This window comes from Narcine bancroftii, chromosome 4 (assembly GCF_036971445.1).
Source record: "Narcine bancroftii isolate sNarBan1 chromosome 4, sNarBan1.hap1, whole genome shotgun sequence".
Taxonomy (NCBI): Eukaryota; Metazoa; Chordata; class Chondrichthyes; order Torpediniformes; family Narcinidae; genus Narcine; species Narcine bancroftii.
In genome coordinates, this window is record NC_091472.1 from 43,488,508 (window position 1) to 43,515,680 (window position 27,173).

Consider the following 27,173-nt stretch of genomic DNA (forward strand, 5'->3'; position numbering starts at 1 on the left):
GACATTTAAGAGACTCTTAGTCAGGCACATGGATGTAAGAAAAATAGGTTACAAGGTCAGAAGGGTTTAGTATTTTTTTGGTAGTAATATATAGGTTGGCACAACATCGAGGGCCTTAGGGCCTGTACTGTGCTGCATTTGGGACATTTAAGAGACTCTTAGTCAGGCACATGGATGTAAGAAAAATAGGTTACAAGGTCAGAAGGGTTTAGTATTATTTTGGTAGTAATATATAGGTTGGCACAACATCGAGGGCCTTAGGGCCTGTACTGTGCTGCATTTGGGACATTTAAGAGACTCTTAATCAAGCACATGGATGTAAGAAAAATAGGTTACAAGGTCAGAAGGGTTTAGTATTTTTTGGTAGTAATATATAGGTTGGCACAACATCGAGGGCCTTAGGGACTGTACTGTGCTGCATTTGGGACATTTAAGAGACTCTTAGTTAGGCACATGGATGTAAAAAAAAAAAAATAGGTTACAAGGTCAGAAGGGTTTAGTATTTTTTTGGTAGTAATATATAGGTTGGCACAACATCGAGGGCTTTAGGGCCTGTACTGTGCTGCATTTGGGACATTTAAGAGACTCTTAGTCAGGCACATGGATGTAAGAAAAATAGGTTACAAGGTCAGAAGGGTTTAGTATTTTTTTGGTAGTAATATATAGGTTGGCACAACATCGAGGGCCTTAGGGCCTGTACTGTGCTGCATTTGGGACATTTAAGAGACTCTTAGTCAGGCACATGGATGTAAGAAAAATAGGTTACAAGGTCAGAAGGGTTTAGTATTTTTTTGGTAGTAATATATAGGTTGGCACAACATCGAGGGCCTTAGGGCCTGTACTGTGCTGCATTTGGGACATTTAAGAGACTCTTAGTCAGGCACATGGATGTAAGAAAAATAGGTTACAAGGTCAGAAGGGTTTAGTATTATTTTGGTAGTAATATATAGGTTGGCACAACATCGAGGGCCTTAGGGCCTGTACTGTGCTGCATTTGGGACATTTAAGAGACTCTTAATCAAGCACATGGATGTAAGAAAAATAGGTTACAAGGTCAGAAGGGTTTAGTATTTTTTGGTAGTAATATATAGGTTGGCACAACATCGAGGGCCTTAGGGACTGTACTGTGCTGCATTTGGGACATTTAAGAGACTCTTAGTTAGGCACATGGATGTAAAAAAAAAAATAGGTTACAAGGTCAGAAGGGTTTAGTATTTTTTTGGTAGTAATATATAGGTTGGCACAACATCGAGGGCTTTAGGGCCTGTACTGTGCTGCATTTGGGACATTTAAGAGACTCTTAGTCAGGCACATGGATGTAAGAAAAATAGGTTACAAGGTCAGAAGGGTTTAGTATTTTTTTGGTAGTAATATATAGGTTGGCACAACATCGAGGGCCTTAGGGCCTGTACTGTGCTGCATTTGGGACATTTAAGAGACTCTTAGTCAGGCACATGGATGTAAGAAAAATAGGTTACAAGGTCAGAAGGGTTTAGTATTTTTTTGGTAGTAATATATAGGTTGGCACAACATCGAGGGCCTTAGGGCCTGTACTGTGCTGCATTTGGGACATTTAAGAGACTCTTAGTCAGGCACATGGATGTAAGAAAAATAGGTTACAAGGTCAGAATGGTTTAGTATTTTTTTGGTAGTAATATATAGGTTGGCACAACATCGAGGGCCTTAGGGCCTGTACTGTGCTGAAATGTTTATGTTCTATCTCCACTTACTCACGTGTTCCCCATAATTCTTAATTCCTCAACTATTCAAATATGTGTCTATTTGTATTTTGGACACATTCTCAAGAGGGTGAGTAGCCAGAGGTCATGGTACACATTGGTACCAACAGCAAGACATGAAAAGGGATGAGTTGCTAAAGAGTGAATATAGGGAGTTAGGAAGGAAGATTTTTAAAAAAAAAAGCATGACCTCTAGGTCTAATCCCTGGATTGCTACCTGTGCGACATGTCAGTGAGAATTATGATGGCAGATGAACACATGGCTGAAGGGGCCAGGTGTTTAGGTTTGTGAATCATTGGGATCTCTTCTGGGAAGGAGTGACAAAAAGAACAAGTTGCACTTAGGCTTGAGAGGGCAGGTTAGCAAGAGCTGCTGGAGAGGGTTTAAGATGGCTAAGCAGATGGATGGGAGCCAGAGTGTTAGGTAAGATGATGGAGAATTTGGTGGAGAGGTGCATGCATTGAGACTGTGAGGAAGGACTGGCAGTGGATAGGGCATAAATGCAGTCAGTGGGATGGTTTTAAAATATGTTTAGTTTAATGCAGGAAGTAAAGCATGGATCAGTACTTTGGATTATGATGTTGTGGCCATTATGGAAACTTGGCTGTCGCAAGGCCAGGATTGGCTGATGTTCTAAGGTTTAGAGATTTCAAAAAGGAGAGGGGGGGGGGAGTAAAAGTCAATGTGTGGCATTGCTAATCAGGAAGGGAGGATGTGGTGGAGGGATTGTCTGTTGAGTCATTGTGGGTGGAAGTCAGAAGCAGGAGGGGAGTGATCGCTGGGTAGTATTCTATAGGCCCCTCAATAGCTGCCGATGAGCAAAAAAGTAGGCAAATTCTGGAAATGTGCAAAAATAACAGGATTATTGTCATGGGAGACTTCATTTTCCCTAATATTGACTGTCATTTTCTTCATGCAAAAGGATTTGATGGGGCAGGTGTTTCCAAGAAAGATTCCTGAAGTACTTGAACAAACAACTAGAGGAGATGCCATACTGGATCTAGATAGATAGATAGGATGGCACAGTTAGCATAGTGATTAGCGTAATGCTGTTACAGTGCCAGTGATCTGGACCGGGGTTTCCCGCAGGGGCTCCAGTTTCCTCCCACCCTTCAAAACGTACTGGGGAGTAGGTCAATCATCAGCTGTCTTGGGGCAGCATGGGCTTGTAGGCCAAAAGGGCCTGTTACTGTGCTACAAGTCTAAATTTAAATTTTTTTTTGATCCATACTGCATCTATATATAATCCTATTCCATAATCAATCTTTACTCTTTCCAATCTTGGGGCCCATAACCCTCTTTTTTTTCTTCCCTACATTGGTGTGCCTATCCAGGGTTTTTAAAACATGTTCCTATTGTACCAGGCTCCACCAACTCCGCTAGTAATAAACCTGGTCAGGTGACAGACCTCTTGATGGGCGAGCATTTCAGAGACCATGACCACAACTCACTGACCTTTAATATTACTCTGGACATGGATAAGGGCATACAAGATGGAACAGTGGTTAATTGGGGGAGGGCTAATTATGATTGTACAGTGGAACCCCAATTTAACATGCCTTGATTTAACACAAATTCGGATATAACAAAGAGTTATTGAATCCTGTAACATCCACGTTCCATTCTTTGAGATCGAACGTTAAGCAAGCTCATTTTAAAAGATTCAGTACCACAGATGACCACCCTGTGGCCCAGAGGATGTTTAGAAGTTGCCCGGCTAAATGTTTATCTTAGTGAGGAATTCATTGCATTAATAAAGGGGAGGGGTGGTGAGTGATGCTGGGAACGAGGAGGGTGTGGAAGGCGGGGTGAGTGCTGCCGTAAATGGGGGGGGGGCGTGATGAGTGTTGCTACGATCGGAGGGGGAAGTGGTGGGGTTGCTGCCATGAATGGGGTGTGTATATATGGTACACAGTAGTGAAACTCTGATTTAGCACAACCCTGCTTTGTTTGCGATGATTTTGTAAAAAAATCAAAATTTTGCGTGAAAATGGAGTTCCACTATATTAAGGAGGAACATGGGAGAGTAAATTGGGAGCAGATGTTCTTGTGGAACTGTATGGTAAAAATGAGGAGGATGTTTCAAGATGTGTGTGGGATTCTGGATAGGTTTGTCCCACGGAGGCAGGGTTAGGATGTGAGTGGGAAGAAAAAGGTTTGAAAACCACTGTTTAATTGTACCTAATTGACTCGTTATGTGCATAGTTTCATAATTCTAAAGGAAATGGGTCAGTGACAATTTTTCTCAAGCAGAATATGTCAATAACAATCTGGTCTCTAGCAGTGGTTCCCAACCTTCCCTTCCCACTCGCATACTACCTTAAGCAATCCCTTACCAATCATAGAGCACTTATGACATGGAGATTGCTTAAGATAGAATGTGAGTTTAGGGGGCAGTTTGAAAACCATTAGGTTAGATTGATGGTGGAATAGGTTTATATAAGTCAGCACAACATTTGTGGGCCAAAAAACCCATATTGTGATCTAGTGTTGTATGTTCTAAAAACAAAAGGTCAATTGATAGGTTTTTAATTCAAAATGTGTATGCTGAATCACCTCAATATTGCAGCTTAATTAGCTACTAAATTCTGCCATTGACACTGCAGATTAATGTTCTTTGCAAAGATAGAGTGTAGTTATGTTATTAATGTGCTCCCACAGTAAACTTTCCAGATTTTGCTTCTGTTCCATTGTTACGCCTCACCAGCAGCAATAGAGAGATGCATAAACAGATGAGTTAAGTCAACTCAAAATTTATTAACAATTGTCAGTAAGAGATTTAATTCAATAAACTTAACATCCAAACATAAGCCTTTATGGCAACTCTACACTAACAACAGATATTTATGAGGTGTGTGTGGGCGGGAAACCCAAACTATTAGTCCAGGCTCAAAATGCCCCAAAAGAAAACTCTCAAAACAAAATCTCAAGTCAGTCACGCCAAGTCCATCAGTCAAAAAGGAGCAGCTCAGAGTCTGGTCTCCAGGCTTGGAATTCTTAGTTTAGTCGCACACTGGTCTTTTAGTTGAACGTGGAGACAAATGGCCATGATCACTGTAGGGTTAAAACTTTCTTGAGTTTCGAATGTGGCAACAAGCACCCTTTAATTTCTTTACACTCAAAGTTTTACCCAGTAACCTCCTTGTCATTACATAAAGTTCACGCCTCGAAAGCCCACTTTAGGGTTAACAAGTGACCTTGAGTCACACAAGTCTTCCCCTCAAAACACCCTGTCATGGGTCGTCAAGTGATATTGTGGACAAAATGGCTCAGTCTCCTTTCTCCCACTGAAACTACTGGATGAGCACACTGACAGTTACGGACAGCAGTGCTAGCACCTGTGAATGAATCAACCCAGCCTCTTGTTTGCTGAGGGTGCTGGGTGAACATTCATACACAGACCGACCAACCGACTGACTAATGTGTTCAAAACTCAGCGCACTGGGCTCTTCAACTGCCCCAGCCCATGCTTTCCCCTCTCCTGATTGGTGACGAGAGGTTGACACCAGCGGGCGTGCTCTCAGCGAGCCCATCGGCTTCCAGGATGTGACTCTTGTGCTTCTGACAGCTTTCAGTTTTCCCAACACTGTTTGAGCGCTTCCCACACATCTGTCAGTTTTCCCAGTGTTACTTCAGTGTTTCACAGCAGTGCATAATCCTCTCTCTTGCCATAGTGGGTTCAGTCTTGTTCCTGGTCCAAAAATAACATTATCCACGGTCCAAACATCTATTATTGGCTCCATCACATTTGTTGTTGCCCTGTGTATAATTGGGCCATTTATCTTTTACACTGATTTCAAACCAATTTTCCCCAAGATGATGAACTTCATAGCATAGACCACACAGGAAAAGGCCAATAACCCAATGGTTACCATGCTGATATTTATTTTGCCAAACGTTATTTATCAAATTTGAAAATATCATGCTGTAAATTTGTGGGCAATCACAAGACAGATCATTTTATTTTCTTTCAAGATTTAGGTCCCTATCATCATATCAATTTCTTTTTGTGTACATTAGAAGAGCAACAAGGTCGAGAAGATTTTAGGTTTCAGTCTCTGTAACTCATGGCAGGAGAGTCCTTTCCCATAATCCTTGCAGTGTGTGCTGCAAGCTCCAGTATGTCCTTAGTGGGGTGTCCTGGACCTTGCAATGTACCAAGCTCATGAGGAGACGCACTCAAACCACCCCTCTCTGCAGAATAATGCCGAATGTTCTGAGCACATTAACCCGACAAGTGGTCATGGCAACAAAACACCTAAAAAATAATCTTTCTATTTCAGATTTTTCAACTCTGAGGAATACAAAACTGGGAAACCAAATCCAGGTACAGAAAATGTGCATAATTCAAATCTAAACTGCTAATTTAAAAAAAAACATGACTTGTTGAAAACTACGGTTGGTATATTATCATTAAAGAAAAATCGAGGACAACAGCATTTCTACATGCTCCTCATTAAAGGCGTGACCTGAAATTTCTTGTGTTCTATATTGAAATAGTAGATTTATTTATTTATACCATGGTAGAAGCTGATTCCAGCTATTGAAACCCATGCAGCTCAATTACACCAATGCTTGTGGAGGGTAATTGGAGCACCTACACAGGTCATGAGGAGTGTACAAACTCCTTGAAGACGGTGGTGGATTGGATCTCTGGTCGCTAACTCTGTAATAGCATTGCTCTAACTTCTACAATAACCATGTCATTTGGTAGTTAACAATATGTAGGATAATAGAAGGAATGCCACTCATACTGCTTTTGTATTTCATTCCCAGACAAATTACAGAAAGAACTTCCATTTTGCATTAATGATGTCAGTACTGTTATGGAGCCCTTTTTGTTAAAAGACTGGCTCCACAGTCATAGTCAAGCAATTAAAACGAAGCAGGTTGTGGACATGTTTGGTGACCATTTTGAGACACAGGTGAAAGAATTTAATTAAACTTGTTTCCAACTAACATTCCCTTTTTTTTTAAATGAAGGGAAACAACATTTTAAATTAAAGTGACGACTTGCGACTGTCATTAACTAAGTGTCTTTGTGGTGTCTGACAGACAGCAGTGTATGGGTCTGGAGAGAGTGAAGGCAAGGAAAGTGCAGACATTTGGCTCTGGCAGGTGGTAAGCAGTTACTGTTATCTTTACTATTTAGCCAATGCATGCAAATTTAACCAGATCTAACTTCCTCCATCATATTTTACCTGCAGTAGATTTTGTGGTAGATAAGGGAATAAGTTCTGTACCAAAAGTAATTTCTGATACTGCTGAAATAAACAGTTTACAGGCACCAGATGGCCTGACACAATATAATGTCTATTGTACAGATCATGTCTCTGTAAAAATTGAAGCCAAGTTTTCTCTGTTTTTAAACACTGCTGAGAGAGAGGAATGGAAAAAATTATTTAAGCCTTAGGCATTTTTTTTGCCCAATTTTCTGTACTCCCAATCTCTCATTTTGTAGGCTCCCCATGATCAAACACTCATGTCAGCCCCTGAACACTTAGATAAACATTTGGCACAAATGTTCCCCTAACCCCCAGCCCTCTGACATCCTCCATTTTGCCTCCTCCCCATTTCAGATGGTCTCTGAAGGAAAATGCCACATTCAGAGAAATGTATTAAAGTTGGATGGGCTTTGCACATATTTATTTATATTTGTGATTTTTTTTTTTAAATCAGACATTTGGGATATTTTGTTTTTTTTTGTGGAATACGTTTTACAAAGAGTAACTTTTTGTCAACTCATTTCATTAAAGTTCTTTTAAAACATAATTGCAAATAAAATAATCCAGGTTTGGCTGGTGTGGCATATGAAGAGTCACCGAGCACAAACCCTGCCATTGATACCATGGTGAGGATGGACAGAAGGTCCTGCCAGATGATCGCATTCATTGGATTTCCCACAAGTCCCTGGCATCACTCCTCACAGGCATCACTCCTCACAGGCATCACTCCTCACAGGCATCACTCCTCACAGGCATCACTCCTCACAGGCATCACTCCTCACAGGCATCACTCCTCACAGGCATCACTCCTCACAGGCATCACTCCTCACAGGCATCACTCCTCACAGGCATCACTCCTCACAGGCATCACTCCTCACAGGCATCACTCCTCACAGGCATCACTCCTCACAGGCATCACTCCTCACAGGCATCACTCCTCACAGGCATCACTCCTCACAGGCATCACTCCTCACAGGCATCACTCCTCACAGGCATCACTCCTCACAGGCATCACTCCTCACAGGCATCACTCCTCACAGGCATCACTCCTCACAGGCATCACTCCTCACAGGCATCACTCCTCACAGGCATCACTCCTCACAGGCATCACTCCTCACAGGCATCACTCCTCACAGGCATCACTCCTCACAGGCATCACTCCTCACAGGCATCACTCCTCACAGGCATCACTCCTCACAGGCATCACTCCTCACAGGCATCACTCCTCACAGGCATCACTCCTCACAGGCATCACTCCTCACAGGCATCACTCCTCACAGGCATCACTCCTCACAGGCATCACTCCTCACAGGCATCACTCCTCACAGGCATCACTCCTCACAGGCATCACTCCTCACAGGCAGCTGAGGGCAGTAAAACAATGCCCAAATGATCAACACAAACTAGTGCCTTTTGGGTTATTTATTTTCATAATAATTAAAGTCACGGTGTAAACTAATGTATGGACTATGAAATCTGAGGAAATTGTCAAGATGGCAGCACTGCTGGAAATGGTAGGGCTGCTTCTGTTGCAGACCTTGGAGAAGTTAGGGGGAAAAGAGTTTCAGTGGCCTGTGTGGGGTTCTTCTACATGGCTGTCCTGCTCGATAGCCCTGTGCAGGTTTAAACAATCTGTAGGGCAGAACCAGTGGGTTTTTTTTCACATTGAAAATCCACATGGTCCAACGCCCAAGATGGAGGCAGCCTGCCTTTAAGGGTGCAGTCTTCAATGAAGCAGTGGGGCACCAGAGCAGGAGAACATCCCTCCCCATCCCATCAAGAAGGAGAAGCCTGGGAGAAGATCCTGCAGGGTAGGAGACTACATTAGAAGACCAGGCTCCAGTGCAGGGCTCAACGACCAGGGTCCTCACATCAGGCCGCATGCTGCCATTTCCTGGAAACCAGATGTGGTGAACGATTTGAGAGGGTGCTGACAGCAAGCAGCACCAGGGGCCGATGAGAGTAACTTGGATGCCTTAAGCTTGGGTTCACCACTGGACTGAAGAGGAGGCTATGGAGTTATGGCAGAGGAGAAGGTGGAGGGATTCACAGACTCTTTGCCTCTCTTCCTCCTATTGTTAGTGGCACTGGTATAGTAATACCTCCTTGTGTGCTTTTATGGGGAAACAAAGGAAAACAAATCTTGTGTACCTGACAATAAATTGAATGCTGAAATAAGGAAGTAGTAAGAGGAGATCCAAACGGAAATCCAATCCATGAGAATGGAAGTGAGGTGATCACCAGGGTTACTATGTTTTTTCAGAGAATTTAAATGGAAGGAAAATTGGACAGATGGGCAGTGGAACAGTGAGATGGTGGGATGGGCAAGGAAAGTGGATTATATGCTTTAGTACTGGGTTTGTTTTTTTTGCATTATTAATTTAGTATCTCATTTGTAAATAATTTCTCTTGCTATCTCCTTCCAACCATGTGTAAACCAATTTGTGCCCAGGAGCGCAAACGATCTCCCTCAAAGAATGAGGCGATATACCTGACCTGGGCTGCCCAATATAGTCCAGTAGCTTTATTCCTCCCAGACTATAGTCCCACGTCAATTTTTCCATAGAGACTCTAGCTACTTTACTCTTCCATAGGAATTAACTGACACATCCGTTAAGTGTCTTGAAATTACTCCGGGGCAGTGGTATGGGCAAAGATTGAAAGAGGTATTGTAGCCTTCGCATCACATTCATTTTAATGCAGTTAACATTGCCCATCAATGTTATAGGCAGGTGCATCCAGCTGTGTAGGCCTTTCTCAGTATCTCTAAGGGGAGATGATATAATTTATATAAATTTTGTAAATTCTTATCTATCCATATTCCCAAATACTTCATCCCCTTTAGTAGCCACTTAAGTTTAATCTCTGTTGGTATTTCTCATACTCCCCTTTCGTTAGCACTGTTATTTCACTATTATTGTAATTAATTTTATATCTAGAGATTTTGCCATAGTCTTCTAGTATAGTCTGCAATCTTGTCAATGACAATACTGGTTCTGAAAAATATATTAAAACAAATGAATTTTTGTTCTTTTTGGCCCGCTCTAAACCCTTTGATGCCTGGATCCCAGTGAATGGTTTCCTCTTATGGTTCAATAGCCAATATGAATAGAGCAGAGGATAGTGGACAACCCTGTCTACTAGATTTGGTCCATGGGAAGGCCTTGGGTTTGGGTACAATGCTTTAACCCAATTTATAAATGACTGACTGATCCCAAATTTTTCCAGCACTTTCACCAAAAAAATCCCACTCCAGTCTATCAAAGGCTTTCTCAGTGTCAAGTGACATGGCTATACTTAGATCCACTCTTGACTGTGCCAGATGTATTATATTAAGTAACCTACTTGTATTGTGTGGCAATTGTCTTTTCTGCACTAACCCCACCTGATATGGATTTATTAATTTTGGTAGGTACCAACTATTTGCCAAAGCTTTAGCTATTATTTTATTCAAAACTGAGACTGGTCTATAAGAGGACGGCTTTAGTGGGTCCCTATCCTTTTTAGGAATTACTGTAATTATTGCCATCGAAAAGGACTCTGGGAGGGTGTGAGCCTCTGCTGCTTTTCCCACCCTATCCATAAATAGTGGCATTAACAGATCCTTGAATTCTAACTAAAACTCAGGAGGGACCCCATCCTCCCCTGGAGACCTGTTAGTCTGTAGCTACCTCAAAGCTTTTACTATTTCTTCTGAGAAGGAAGTATCTAATTCTTCTCGCTCCTCAGATTCTAAATTTGACAATTCCCAGTTGTCCAAATCCCCCCCTCGACTCAGATTTATATAATTGCATATAGAACTGCCTAAATTCTTCATTTCTTTCTTTCCATTTATGTCTGGCCATGTTTGGATTACATTGATTGTCCTTGCAGTTTGCTCTAACCTGAGCTGCCAGGACAGTACCTTGTGGGCTCATTCCCCTAGCTTTGCTTAGATCTTAATATTGCTTTTCCATTTTGTATGTTTGCAAAATATTGTTCTTGAGGTTTTTATTAGTGTTCTGTACTTTCTGTCAGAGACTGATCTTTGGTAGTCCTTTTCCAATTGTGTTATCTCTTATTCCAATTCCTTGACCTCCCTCATGTGCTCTCTTAAAAATTTTAGTATATCCAATTATTTGTCCTCTCAGATAAGCTTTTAATGCATCCCATAGCAGAAATTTATTGGCAGTGGAGGCATAGTTTGTTTCTCAAAACATTTGTATTTGAGCTCTAACATAACTGCAAAACTCTTTTTTCAATAGCAATGGGTTAAGGCACCATCTATATGCCATGGCTTGTTTATCTGGCATGACAATAGTTAAAGTCAAAGGTGAATTATCTAATAATAGCCTTTCTGTATATTCAACTTCTACAATATTCTGTCCTCTAGCTGGGCCGAGGCAAGAAACAAGTCAATTCTGGGGTAAGAGTCCAACTGTTTTGAGTAGAAGGAATAATCCCTCTCCCTCAGATGCCATAGTCTCCAAGCATCCACCAGATTTAACTCTTTCATGAAGGCCAGGGTTTTTTTGCTGCCCTGGATCTTGTCACTTTCTTGGCTGCTTTGTCCATTACCACACATTAAAGTCCTCTCCAGTGAAGACATTTTCCCACCCTTCTGCCAATTGCAAAATGACATTTTGTATAAATATTTCATCATCAAAATTAGGTGCATATATATTCCTGATTGTCCAGGGTTCAGAATATAGTTGATAATGTACAAATCTACCTGCTGGGACTATGACTGCTTTCAACCTTTACGGGGACATTTTTCCCTCTTAAAATAGCTACTCCCTTTGCCTTGGAGCTAACGGAGAATGCTATCATTTGTCCCACCCAAGTTCCTTTAAGTTTTTGATGTTCATTATTCATAAGGTGGGTCTCCTGTAAAAAGGACACATCTGCCTTCATTATTTTTTTTTAAGGTGTTCCAAGACTAACTTCCTCTTCACTGTTCCATTTAAGCCATTAACATTGAAGCTCAAAATTTTAATTGTTTCGTCCATTGCCCCAGCTCTTTTTCCTTTGATTCCTTCCCTTTACCTCACACAAAATATTTTCCTTTTACCCAGTCTATTCTTCTAATCTTCTATTAGGTCCTGCTGGCCATGTATAAAATAAATCCTGGGAAATTAAGACAGAGTTTAAAAAAAACAAATCAGTGTGCCTTCCCCACCCCACCAAAACCAAATCCTTCCTTTCCCCATGACACCAACTGTAAACCTCTTGGCGCCACTGCTTTTCTCATCCCAGGGCGTGCCCATTGCACCCAACGTCGCTACTCACCACCTTCTTAGTAGCTCTGAGGCTCACATTGAATATGTTTTCTTCCCCCCCCCCCCCCCTTTTACTTTTGCTAAACCAAGTTTCATATTTGCTTCAGTTGTAGTCACATTATATACAGCTAACTGTATTCACAGGCTTTAGTCTAGAATCTCTTCTCTCCCCATCTCCCTTGGAGTTTTTTGGGTGGGAGACAAAGTATTTTATTTTAATGTCTCTCTGGCCTCAGTAAAACATGTCCTCCCTCCCACTGCCAGGAATATTTTCAGGGTTGCTGGATATAGTAAAGTTGACGCAATTCCCTTGTTTCTTGGCATTTTCTTGACTGGATCAAATTCTTTATGGTTTTTTTTAAGGAGGATCGTGGTGACGTCTGATAGAAGAGGACTTTTCCCCCATTGTATTCTACAGGGCCGCCCCTCTCCCTTTCTCCCAGAACTGCTGCCTGTAAGATTTTTTTCCCTATCCAGGAATTTGACCAACCTGATCAGGTCAGATTTGGGCTTCTGTCACGGACCTGGCTTTGGAAGAGGAGAGCGATTAGCCTTTTCTATTTGGAAGGTCCCCCTATTCTCTCCCTCACCAATATTTTTGGGATCCATTCCCTAAAGAATGCTATTGGATCCCTCCCTTCTATCTCCTCTTTCACCCCTACAATTTTTGTTATTTCTTTTGCTAAGGTTCTCAAGAGTATCTAGTCTATCCCATGTATTTTCTTTATCAGTTGCCCAGGTTTCCCTGTCATTTTCTAATCTCTCCACCTTTTCCTCTACTGTAGTCACCCTTCCTGATAATTCTCCCACAGCTTTCCTAACTTCTCCCAGATCCATTGACAAATCTCTTAAAACCTTTTCTTATTCGGTTTTCTGAAGTCTCTATTATTGTTTCCATCATCATTTTAAAGTTTTTCATGAAAGGATCCAGTCCTTTTCCTCTCTTCTGTTTTTCTCCTTCTGTCTACGAAGTCGGGTTGTAGATTTCATCCACGCTGCTTCCCATGCCGTAACTTCCCAATGCCATCACCATTGGGTTGGAGTCATCCCCACTGTTGCTGGAGTATCGCTTGGGACTCTCCCCTCTCCACAGGTAAGGGTAAGTCTGTGGTGATAATTGCAGTTTTTCTTGCTCTTTTGGCACTGAGCCTTGAATGCTTGCACCTCCCTTCGCCCCTCCGTCGATCCCTGTGCCAGTGGCATCCTTGGCTCTCCCTCCTCCGCATGTGGTGCTCACCTCGTAGCGCGGGTGTCGTTTCTTCTGCCGTGGTGCCTGCATTTTCCACCAGGCCTGCCCGCCCACTTAGCTTTGCTTCTTCGGGACCTCGGAGGATGATTTCAGTGGCCCATCTGTCTGTGGAGTGGGCTGTGACTCCATGATCTTCTTCTCCTCCCGAGTGATTCAGACAGGCTCTGCCATTTTCGCCACCATGGGGCCATCGTGCAGGACCATCTTGGGGTATTGAGGCAATAATTTCTTTACCATTCTTCGTCCTTGTCTCCTTCCCCATCACTTTGGCGATTATTTTTTTCTGTATTTTAATTTTAGTCTTCTTGGCTTTTTTTAAAAATGAATTTGCTAGGTTTTCCTTGGAGCTCTGTTTTTCTACTCTTACTTCAACATCACATGACCCTCCGCCCCCAAAAGAAGGCTTCTTGACCTGAACTATCGACTGTTTCTTTCCCTTGGGTGATGCTTGCTCTATTTTGGCATTTTATTTTTGTTCTGATTCTGACATCTAGCTCTGAGTGACTTAGGAAAGAAACCTCTATCCTCCAGAATCGTTACCACCTAGGACATTCCCTCTTCTCACTGCTACCATCAGGAAGGAGGTTCAGGAGCCTGAAAACACCCAGTGGCACAAAAACAGCTTCTTCCTCTCTGCCATCAGATTTCTGAATGGGCAATGAAACACAGACTTTGTACTAATTTATTTATTTTTAAGTGCAATTTATAGTAATGTTTGCACTTGTAATTCATCAAATTTCATGATTTGTTCATGACAATAAATTTGGGTTATGACAGACAGCACGATGTATACCACAAAGTATTCACCCACAGTCAAATGTGACAGCTGCTGGAGTCACGCTGCTCAGATTTATTGTCAGAGTACATACATAACATTCACTTGAGATTCTTTTTTCCTATGTGTGCGGCAGAATTAACACTAATTGGTAGTGCAAAAAATAAACTATACACAGCATGAACATGTAAAAAAAAATCAAAAGAACTGTAAACAAACTGTGCAATACAGGGAGAGCAAAGAAAATCAATTAAGTGCACAAGTACGGGTCCTTAAATTAGTCTCTGATTCAGCTTGTTGAGGAGTCTGATGGTAGATGGGGTAGCAACTGTTCCTGAACCTGTGTTGGTGCAAGTTTGATGGCACCAACGAGACCAGAGCATGTGCTGGGTGGCAAGGGTCTTTGATGCTCTGCTCTTCATTCCCTTAAAGGCTGATGTCTGAGGCAACTCAGCAAGACCCCACCACTAAACTCAGCAGCTCGGGCACCCAAGTCTGAGATTCCTCTGATTGCAGCCCAATAAAACTGGCTGTAATGCTCCCTTTGGTCATCTGAGGGCAGTCTTGGCCTTCTACACTCTTGTGTATTTTGAGAAGGACTGGGCAATTTCAGCAGAAGAAAATGACAAGATTTTAATCAATTCCAAATTATTTCTGTGTTCTGGAGACAATTAATTTATGTAGCAGAGGTTATATTGTGAGTTAACAATCACTTGGATTCATAAATGGTGATGTGTAAGGCGCTTACCTGATCACTCTGTAACAAGTAATAATTCAAGATGCTTTTATTGTCAGGAAATGTAATATAGGTACTTCCTAACTTGTGACCTATGTGACATCAGCACATTATCAATTTTTAAAAATAAATATAAAAGTTGCTTGCTGTGTTGTATTTGATAAACTATAACAGGGATACAGGGCATGTAAGAGCCAAAATGTGCGTATTTACCTTGTTAGTTGGTGTTCCAGGGTACGTCAGTGAGTGTGGCCATCTTGATTCCTGTGCACATGCACAAGTCTTTGGGTGGTGTATTGGAGTTCGGTTGGCACATGTGCGAGAGTTAATCACCCTAATGATATTGAATTTGCGCCCTTAACTCTCGTGCATACTCCAATACGCAAACCCACTGCACATTGTCTTGGGTAAACTTATACCTCTCATTTTGTTCGTTTTAGATTGGTCACAGTGTTTGAGCTACCGAAAGAAAATAGACACACACACCGAGAGCAGTTCAGTTTATACAAATGTTTATTACAAATGCAAAAGCTGATTTCAAACTGCAATATGCTAGCCCTTCCCAACTATACTTATCAACGCCTGGACTGGTCCCAACTGCCGAAGCGAGGCAACGACTGCACACTTGTAGTAGGTTGTCAGGGCACCGGTAGGACCTTCTCCACCTCCCCCGACCGGGACGTTGGCTGGACTCTAGAAGTTCTTCTTCTTGCTGAGAGATGTTGCCACCTCTCGGAGAGTCTCTAACTTCAGCAGTGGGACCATGGCTTATATTACCCAAAAACTGCTTACCCAAGCACCTATTCCCAGCACAGCAAGAAAGATAAGCGAGCAAGCTAGCATGCTAGGCTTCTATCGAATAACATAATTTTCAGCTTATCACTTTGAATACAATGGTTTATTTTGCATCAAGGCTAGGCCTCTGACAGTCTGTGACCAAAACAAGCAGGAAGACTAAATGTTCTTGGTACACAGATGTCCCTTTGTCAGATAACAGCATCTCTGCCCCCTCGGTGGAATTCAGCTTATGTCTGGTGATTCTAAAAAACAAGCAGGTTCTCAGCCCTGCAGAAGCAAAGGCTGCAAAAGTAAAAAACACCATTTAAATCTTCTATTACATTACACTACACACATACATGCAGGTATCTAGATGGCTGCACCCAACCTGCACACTCTGGGATCCCAACCTACAAGGTAAGTATGCAATTCCGACCATTCCAAGATACGACCTGTTTTCCAGAATGGATCATGGACGTATGTCAGGGTGTACCTGTATTACATGAAATTTCATTTGGTCTACCATAAGGCAGACAAAGATTTGTCTCGAGCACAAATTTCCCAACACCTCTTGCAGTCAGAGAAAGAGAAGCACAAGATTGCCCCTTTCAGAGATGCTGGATGTGCATGGATTCACCTCCAGTGTTCCTGCAGCCACACAGCCTTCTGTTCTAGCCATCAGCATCCCAAGCTCCAGATCCAAACTTCTGACATGATCAGGAAACCCTCAGCACCTGGTTCCCTTCAGTCAGTCTTTAGCCAGTCTCCAACAGTCCACAGCCTGGTGCAGTTCCCTTGACTGCAGTTGCCTGAAACCTGCATGGGGTCATCACCTTGAGTCACCAACAGTCTGTCGCCTGTCTGTCCTTCAGCCTCCGAACCCCTCGCTGGTCTGCCACTGTGGACACCGTCCCGTGGGTCATCTCCTCTGCTTCTCCTTCTCAAGCAGGGAATGGTTTCCTGTTTTCTGCTGCCTTTTGCCAGTCCTCTGCTTCCCCAGAATCTGCAACTCCTCATGGCTGCTGCCAATCCTAAGTGCTGCCATCTTGGACCTAGACCCCACAGTGTGCAGGAATTTGAAATAAACCATAATCCACTCCTTTAACAGGCCATTTAAAGCTTATATGGTGCCAACAGCAGTCAGACTGGGCAGTTGCACTCCACGGGGGAGTGCTATGTCTTGGCTCTCCACTGGTCAAATGGAGAGTTACAGGGCAGTTAGAGCAACCCTGGCAGGACCACCATTTAAAAAAAAATTTGCTTGGATCACTATTGTCCATAATCTTTTGTTCAAACTTTTAATGTATTCTCTTTCAGGAAGGTAAGTCCGTGGTGGTAATGGATGGGAAAACTATCAATCTAACACCAGGAGACAGTCTTCTTGTACCATTAAAAACTAAGTAAGTATAAATTACAACATGGAAAAGATCATTTGTCCATCAAGTCTCAACTTCCTTTTATGTCAGAGCAAATCCAGCTCATCTTCATTTTCACCACTTCTTCCTCAAAAGTTATTTCAGATAGAACAATACAACTCAGTACAGGCTCTTCAGCCCTCAATGTGTCGACCCAAATATTCCTTACAAAAGTACTAAACCCTCCCTAACCCATAACCCTCTATTTCTCTTCTATGTCTGTCCAAGAGACTCTTAAATTCCCCCAATGTTTCAGCTTCCACCACCATCCCTAGCAAGGCATTCCAGGCAATTTAAAAAAAAAAGTCTCCCCTAAACTTGCCTCCCTTAACTTTGTACATATGTCCTCTGATGTTTGCTGATCATGCCATGGGAAAAAGGTGCTGGCTGTTGTTAGGTCTGCTTTGTTCATGAATGAGTGAGACAAACACCAGGCTGAGTCGAAATCAGGGTTCTTTGTTCTTTATTACCGGATTGTAACACTTGCGACCAACCAGGTTAGTCGGAGAATGCATTCTGCCGTTATCAGCAAAATGGTGATTTTTTATACCCTTGGATATGTGCTTAGAACATCATCATATCATTACTTGTCCAATGACTAAAACTGGTGCTATCCTTTCCCTGCTAGCTTCCTGCCTCTCAATCCATCAATGTCTCTCTTATCTTGTAAGTACAAGGATGCATTCATATCTTGTTACAGCCCTGTACATTCCCATCTCATGATGTTTTACCTAACAGGAGTACAAGGACACCTCCCCTTCTTGTTACTGCCCTGTACAGGGTAACTCCCTACACATTCCCATCTCATGATGTTTTACCTTACACTGTTCACCCTATCTATACCTCTCATAATATTGTAGTCTTCTATCAAATCTCCTCTCATCCTTCTGCGCTCTGCTAACCTTGTCTCATAAGACTTGTTTGACAATCCAGGCAACATCCTGGTAAATCTCTGCACTCTCTCCATAGCTTCCACATCCTTTCTATGAGGTGTACACAATAGTGGTCTTGCCAGAGATTTGTAGAGTTGCAATATGACCTCTAATCTTGAACTCAATCACCCTATTAATGAAGCCCAGCATCACCTAGGCCTTCTTAGTTATCCTATCAACCTTGAGGGATGTATGGATTTGAACTCCAAGGTCTCTCTGTTCATCCACACTTTTAAGTAACTGACCATTAACCCTGTACTTGGCCTTCTGGTTAATCCTTTCAAAATGAATTACCTCACACTTATCTGGTTTGAACTCCACCTTCCACTTCTCTGCATCTTGTCTATATCCTCTTTGTGATCTTTGACAACCTTCAAGTCCATCTACAACTCCTCCAACCTTCGTGTCATCCGCAAACTTACTGACTCATCCGCCACTTCATCCAGGTCATTTATAAAAATCACAAAGAGTGGGGATCCCAGAAAAGATCCTTGCGGCACTCCACTAGTCACCGATCTCCAGGCAGAATAACCATATATCTGTTTATGGCATAGGCCATCTCAGCCCTTCAAGTCCACGCAGGTTCACTCAAACAACTCCGCTAGATCCTTCTGCCTATTTCCCCCATGACCCTCCAACCTCCTCCTATCCATGTATATACCTAGCCTCCTCTTAAATGAAAGAATTGACTCTGTCTCAACTATTTACTCCGGAGGAGTCATGTGATGGAGTAGTGGCCAGTCGGGAAAACCAGCCCTCTCCAGGAAAATAGGAAAAAGTTAGGAAAAAGCAAAGCATAACAAAAATAAAATATAAATAGAAGATAAAGTTACAGAGAAGAGAAAGAAGATGGCTTCCAAGAAGGAGAAAGTAAAAACAACTGGAAAAAAAAGCAGAAAAGTCACAGGAGAAGAAAGAAGAAGGCCTTACCTGCACGAAGGAACGGCGCTGTGGTGGTGAGGAGCGCCTGACCCTCAAGGTCAGTGCCTGCCCTGCGGACTCGCGACTCACCAGCCGGTGGACTATAAAAATGGCTCTCAGAGCCAAACAAAAATGCACAACTGCGCAATCAAAGGAGAAAGAGGACAACAGCGAGAGTGGGGCTCAGCAGAGGAGTGGTCTGGCACAGAGCAAACAGCTGAGGGACACCCAACAACACCAGGGCGCTCAGCTGGAGGATGAGGAAGGCAGTTATGAAACAGATGCGGGAGATAGACGGAGGGATGACCGACAAGAAGATCGATGTCAGGAAGCACAACAGACGAGCAGCCCAGGAGGGGAGAACCAGCAACAAGAGGCCCAGCAAAGAGATACAAGCAGCTCATCAGGAAAAACAGAAGTGACACAGACACAAAGAAGAGAAGAAGAAGACACAAACACAGAAGAAGAGGAGCAAGATCTTCACAGAGAAATAGAAGGTAAAACTGATGGACAACGAGAAATAGAAGGTAAAACTGATGAACAGAATATAGATAAAGTTTTTTTGAAGAACAAATGAGATCACTAAAAGAATGGTTGACATTAGAGTTTAATGCAATTAAAAGAAAACTGAAAATAAAATAAAATGCAAAGGTTAGAACTGGTAATGACAGAAATAGGGAAAAGAGTAGAGAATGTGGAAGAGCGGGAAACGGCTGTAGAAATAGAAGTAAATGACTTAAGAGAAAAATTGGAAGAAAGTGACAAAAAATTTAAAGAGACACAAGAGTTGTTATCTCAGTAAATTGATATGTTGGAAAATTATAGTAGGCGAAACAACATAAAAATAGTGGGCCTGAAGGAGGGTGAAGAAGGCACAGACATGAAGGAATTTATAAAAGGATGGATCCCGAAGGTCCTGAGAATGACTGAAATGCAGGAAGAAATGGAAATAGAAAGGGCACAAAGAGCATTAGCTCCCAAACCACAGACACATCAAAAACCAAGATCCTTCTTAGTAAAATTTTTGAGATACACGACAAGAGAAAATGTACCGGAATGGACAAAGAATAAAGTTAGAGAAGATAATAAACCATTGGAATACAAGGGTCAAAAAATATTTTTTACCCAGATATAAGTTTTGAACTCTTAAAGAGGAGGAAGGAGTTTAATACAGCAAAATCGATTTTATGGAAAAAAGGTTACAAATTCATGTTAAGTCATCCAGCCGTGCTTAAAATTTTTATACCTGGGGAGCAAAATAGACTATTCTCGGATCCAGAGAAAGTGCAAGAATTTGCAGAATGTTTATAGGACAGGAGAAGAGATGTAACAAGAATGAAGAACAGTGATAAAGTAAATATAAAGATGTAAAATTATGTATATGTAAAGAAGGGAAAAGAGAAGGGAAGGAAGGGAGGTAAGGGGGAACAAATTAAGAGAGAGAGCTTTGTTATATGTGGGTTTTTTTAAAGTGTTTTCTGGAGAGGGCTGGGTAGAGGGGGAATAGCCGTCACTGCAACATCAGTTGACGCTGCAAACAAGATCGCAATCCAAATGAAAAGGGGAGTTGTGGTTGCCCGGAAAGGGATATTTGGCAACTCAGGGAGGGGGGGGGGGTGGGGGAGGGAACTTTTGGGGTTAAGGTATTAGTGGATGTGGGAACTGCAGGGGTACTTTGTCTTAAATATGTTGTTGTACATTAAGTGTAATAAGAGAAAACTAAGAGATGAAAATGGGGAAAAGGGGGATGGAAGTAGAAAAGAGGTGTATACAAGATATAAGATGGCCATGTTGAACTATATAACTATAAACATTAATGGAATACATAACATGGAGGTTAAATTCCATACTACTTAAAAGACAGGAATTTAGAGAGTTTATTGAAAGCCAAATTAAAACATATTTTGAAGTAAACACAGGATCAGTGAAAGACGTATTTATATTATGGGACGCAATGAAAGCCTTCATTAGAGGGCAGATAATAAGTTATGTGACTAAGATGAAAAAGGATTACAATCGGGAAATAGAACAGTTGGAAAGGGAGATAGTAAGTACAGAAAAGGAATTAGTAAAAGGAGAGTATTGGCAGACAAAAAAATTAAATACCAAACATTACAAATGTACAAGGTGTAAAAGAACATGATGAAAACAAAGCAAAAGTATTACGAACTGGGAGAAAAAACACATAAAATATTAGCCTGGCAACTTAAAAGAGAACAAGCTAAAAGAACGATACTGGCAAAGGAAAAAGGACAAACAAATTGCATATACCCCAACAGAGATTAATAAAAATTTTAAGGAATTTTATGTACTATTGTATCAAACTGAGAACGAGGGGAAAGATGCTAAAATTGAACTGATGAAATTTTAAGAAGAGGAACAAAACAAATTAATAAAACCATTTGAAATAGAGTAAATAGAGGATATATTAAAAAAACTGCCGAACAATAAAACACCAGGAGAGGATGGATTGCCAATAGAATTTTATAAAACATTTAAAGAGTTATTATTTCCTCCTCTCCTGGAAGTAATGAACCAGATAGAAGAAACACAAAACTTGCCAGATTCATGTAAGACAGGAATAATTGCAGTAATACCAAAGACGGGGAAGGATCCATTAACACCAGCATCATGTAGACCAATATCTCTACTTAACTCAGACTATAAGATAATAGCGAAATTATTAGCAAACAAATTGGCCGATTGTGTACCTAAAATAGTAAAACAAGATCAAACTGGATTTATTAAGAAAAGATGAACAGCGGACAATGTCTGTAAACTTATTAATCTAATCCACACAGTTCAAGGAAATAAGAAACCAACAGTGGCTGTTGCTCTAGATGCAGAAAAAGCCTTTGGCGGAGTAGAGTGGAACTACTTATTTAAAATATTACAAAAGTTCAATCTACCAGAAAAATATATAAATTGGATTTAAGCATTGTGTGATGGACTGTTGGCGAAGATAGCAGTAAATGGATATGTATTGAGTCACTTTAAATTAAGTAGGTCAACTAGACATGGATGTCCACTATCCCCCCCTTATTGTTTGACTTAGCAATAGAATCTTTGGCAGAACTGATAAGAATAGAAAATAAAATAAAAGGGATAAAAAATAAAGGAGAAAGAGTATAAAATCAGCTTATTTGCAGATGACATCATAGTATACCTAACAGATCCAGAGGTATCAGTAAAAGAATTACATAAGAAATTGAAGGAATATGGAGAAATATCGGGGTACAAGATCAACACAAATAAAAATGAAATGATGTCAATGAGTAATGCAGACTATACAGAATTTAAAAAAAGAATCACCATTTAAATGGCAAACACAAGCAATCCGATACCTAGGGATCAGGTTATATAATAACTTAAGCCACTTGTACAAACTAAATTATCAGCCACTAATAAAGAAATTGCAGGAAGACTTAGAACATTGGAAAGAATTACTGATAATGTTGATAGGGAGGGTAAACTGCATTAAAATGAATGTGTTCCCAAGGATACAATACTTACTTCAAATGTTAACAATTCCTTTAACAGAAAAATTATTTAATGAACTAAAGAGAATAATAAGGAAATTCTTGTGGAAAGGGAGGAAACCAAAGGTAACATTAGATAAATTAGCAGAGAGATATATTCAAGGTGGTTTGCAGTTACCAAATTTTAGAAATTATTATAGAGCCACACAATTGAGGTATTTATCAGATTTTACCAGACAAGGGAAAAACCAGACTAAGATAGAACTAGATAAAAGGGGGGAGAAGGTACTGGAACATATACTTTATAAGTGGGATGAAAAGCTGGTGCAATATAAAAACTCAACAGTACTGCATCATTTACTTAATATATGGAAGATGATCCACTTAGAAAGGAAAAAAACGAATGATCAAATACCAAAATTATTATTGACGCAAAATCCGCTAATCCCTTTTACAATAGACAACCTTTCCTTTAGAGAATGGGAGAGAAAAGGAATCAAAAGAATAGAAAACTGTTTTTTGGGAAATAATTTATTAACGTTTGAACAGTTGAAGTACAAATATGGAATAACTCATGGTAGAATGTTTGCATATCATCAACTGTAAGCTTATTTAAAGGATAAATTGGGAAACAGCTTGAGATTACCTGAAGGAAGCAGCTTTGAATATGTGATTACAGACACAATGATAATTAAAAGATTTATAACTAACATGTACATTAAGCTGCAAGATAAGGAAAATGAAATAAACTGTAAACCTAAGCAGAGTGGGAAAAGGATCTAAACATAAAGATAAAAAATGAAGTATGGGAAAAGTTATGTTCTGGAAGTATGAAGAATACAGTAAACACAAGGTTATGCATGATACAGTATAATTGGTTACACAGGGTATATATTACTCCTCAAAATTTTAAAAAATGGGATTAAACATTATTGGATGGATGTTTTCACTGTAAGGAAATGGGAACAACATTACATGCAACTTGGGCATGTACGAAAGTGAATACGTTTTGGGAAGAACTAAATCAGATACTAAATAAAATTACAAAAAATAACATACCAAAAAAAACAGAGATATTTCTTTTAAGTAACATAAGAAGTTACTTTTAAGTAACATAAGAATTAGGCCTCAAATTAGATAAAGTGCAAAAAAAATTCATTATGATAGCCTTGGCAATAGCAAAAAAAATGTACAATGTCAACTTGGAAAATGAAAGAGAGCATGAGTATACAGCAATGGTACATGGAAATGAATAAATGTGTTCCATTGGAAAAAAATAACATATAATTAAAAAAATAAAGTCACAATGTTTGAATAAATTTGAGAACCATACATGGAACATATCAGAGAGAGCTTGCCTACGACCTCCATCCCCTAAAATGAGAATGAAAATGATGATGAGACAAAACGACTAGATTCAGTGTGTAATAAATAGATGACACATTTTTCTTGTTTATTTTCCTTTGTGTGAAGATATTGTTTTATGATTTTATTGTATTGTATATGTTGAATATTTATGGGTTTTGGAGGGGGGTGGGTAGAGGGGAGGGAGGGAAAGGGGGAAAATAAGGGAGTAAAGACCACTGTGTAAATTTAATGAGAAACGTTTGTACATATTTTGGTTGATATTGTGAAAAAAATTAAAAAAAAACTATTTCCTCCGGAAGATTATTCCATTCAGCCACCACTCTCAGAGTGAAGAAGCACCTCTAATGTTTCTCCTAAAATTTTGCCTCCTTACCCTCAACTTGTGTTACCCTCTTGTTTCAACCTCCCCTGCTCTCAGGGCGAAGTCTACTTGCATCTAGTTTATCTATTCCCTTCATAATTTTTAAACACCTTGATCAAATCCCCTCTCAACTATCTTCGTTCCAATGAATAAAGTCGTAACCTCGTCAATCTTTCTCTGTATTCTAGGTATTTTAAGCCAGGCAACATCCTTGTAAATCTTTTCTGCACCCTCTCCAGCTTATCTATATCCTTCCTATAATTTAGAGACCAGAACTGAACACAATACTCCAAACCTGGCCTCATCAATGCCTTAAACAGACGTAGCTCCACTTCCCAGCTCCTGTACTCTATGCTATGATTTATGAAGGCTAACATACCAAATGCCTTCTTAACTAACCTGTCAACATAGGAATCCACCTTCAAGGAACGCTGCACCATAACTCCAAAATCTTTGTTCTTGTGCATTCCCCAATGTCCTCCCCTTTACTACATCTGTCCTATTTTGATTATTTTTTTCCAAAATGAAGCACTTCACAATTCTCTACATTAAATTCCATCTGCCATCTTTTAGCCCAACTATCCAGACAAACCAAGTCCCTCTGTAATCCCTGAAAAACTTCCTCGCTATCCACCACTACCCCTATTTTCATATCGTCTGCGTATTTACTTACCCAGTTAACCACCCCATCATCCAAATCATTAATATAAATTATGAACAACAGGGCACCTAGCACCGATCCTTGAGGCACACTTCTCATTACAGGCTTCCATCCTGACAGGCAGTAGTCCACCATGACCTTGTGCTGTCTATCCTCCAGCCACATCTTACTACTTCTCTATTAATCCCTAGTGACTGAACCTTCCTTACTAACCTTTCATGTGGAACCTTATCAAAAACTTTGCTAAAATCCAGATAGACTACATCAACTGCCCTACTTTCTTGTCACTTTTTCGAAAAACTCAACAAGGTTCGTCAAACATGACTTCCCCTTCACAAACCCATGCTGGGTGCTCCTGATCAATGCCTGCCTATCCAGATATTTATACAGACCATCTCTAAGAATATCCTCCATAACTTTCCCTTCCACCGAAGTCAAGCTTTCAGGCCTATAATTACTTGGCCGACACCTCATGCCTTTTTTAAACAATGGAACTACATTAGCAACCCTCCAATCTCGCGGCACCACACCCTCCTCCTGTGATTGTTGAAAAATCACTGACAGTTCCTTCACTATTTGCTCCCTGACCTCCCTTAAAGTCCTGGGGAAAATCCCATCAGGACCAGGAGACTTATCCACTTTTACTGACCCTAGAAGCTCCAAATAGGGATTAATAAAGAGAGGGTTTTGGAGCTTCTAGGGTACTTTTCCTTCGTGACCACAGATGAGAAAAATTGTTTAATATCTCTCCCATCTGATATGGTTCCTTGCACAGTTCACCGCTCCCATTTTCCAGTGGTCCTATTCGATCCTTAACCCTCCTTTTACTATTCACATATCTGTTAAAAACCCTTAGGATTCACTTTTACCTTATCAGCTATTGACACCTCATACCTTTTTGCCTTTCTAAGGTTTCTAAAACCTTCTTAAGGTTTTTTTTTCTGCAGTCTATGTAATATTCATACATCTTATCCATTTTTTGCTTCTTAAATTTAGTATGTCCCCCTCTTATCCCGAACCAACTTCCTAATTTTTCCAGAAAACCACGGCTCCCTTGAACTTTTGGCCTTGCCTTTTGATCTGACTGACACGTAAAGATCCTGTACTCTCAATATCTCTTCTTTAAATACCCTCCAAATCTCCTCTACATCCTTTCCAGAAAAAAGATCGGCCCATACAATTTTCTGCAAATCCTTTCTCATTTCTTCAAATCTAGCCTTCCCCCACTCGAAGACCTTCCCCCACTCGAAGACCTTCAACCTCGGACCTGACATATCCCTTTCCATATTTAAGTTGAAGCTAATGGACCCACGATCACTGGATCCAAAGTTCTCACCAATGCACACTTCTGTCATCTCCCCTATTCTGTTCCCTAACAATAGATCTAACACTGCCTCCTCTCTAGTCGGCACCTCAACATACTGCTGTAAAAAGCAATCCTGAACACAGACTAAGCCATCCTGCCCTCTCAGTGATTGTGTTTCTCAGTCACTGTTAGGAAAATTGAAATCCCCAATTATCACAACCCTATTTCTACTACACATCTCAGCTATTTCCCTGCACATTTGCTCTTCCAGTTCCCTATCCTCTTTTGGCGGCCTATAATATACCCCTATATTTCTAGTCTCAACTTTCTTATTTTTTAGTTCCACCCACAGAGCCTCCTGTGATGACTCCTCCAATCTATTTTGCCTCAGCACCGCTGTAATATCTTCCCTGACAAGCAATGCCACACCTCCTCCTTGCACCCCGCCAATTCTGTCACGTCTAAAGCAGCAAAATCCCGGAATATTTAACTGCCAGTCACAACCTTCCTTCAACCATGTCTCACAAATAGCTACCACGTGTCAATCCACACCATTAGTTCATCCACTTTGTTTACCACACTCCTTGCATTGAAATAAATGCATCTTGGAGATCTTGCACACTTTCTGCCTCTTACCCTCTCTACAATTGTTACTATGGCCACTATTTATTACCTGCTGTTGCTCCACCTGCAGAATACTTTCCTTCCACTGCCATTCTGCTTTTTTCCTACGAGCCAATTGTTTTATCCACACTAGCGACCTAGTTCCTCTTAAATGTTGCAATTGAATCTGCCTCCACTACTAACTCAAGTAGTATATTCCATAATGCTTAATTTGAGTCTCCTTTGTAATATATTGCTACTGCATTCCCATAGTGGGGCAACCAGACTATACACAATTCTGCAGGTGCATTCAAACCAATGTTTTATACAACTACAATGTGATGTTACAGATTGTATAATCAGTGCC

General features: G+C 40.8%; 1 protein-coding gene across 3 annotated transcripts in view; it reads left to right on the forward strand.

Moving 5' to 3' along the window:
• haao (3-hydroxyanthranilate 3,4-dioxygenase) overlaps positions 1 to 27,173 on the forward strand; it is an 80,159-nt gene that overhangs the window by 23,776 nt on the left and 29,210 nt on the right. For 2 of the 3 annotated variants that reach the window (XM_069931133.1, XM_069931131.1), the window contains exons 6-10: positions 6,024 to 6,067; positions 6,517 to 6,665; positions 6,796 to 6,861; positions 11,338 to 11,370; positions 17,078 to 17,160. In XM_069931133.1, the coding sequence (XP_069787234.1) occupies positions 6,024 to 6,067; positions 6,517 to 6,665; positions 6,796 to 6,861; positions 11,338 to 11,370; positions 17,078 to 17,160 (375 nt within the window). The remainder of the gene's footprint in view (positions 1 to 6,023; positions 6,068 to 6,516; positions 6,666 to 6,795; positions 6,862 to 11,337; positions 11,371 to 17,077; positions 17,161 to 27,173) is intronic. The other variant, XM_069931132.1, reaches the window with a different exon arrangement.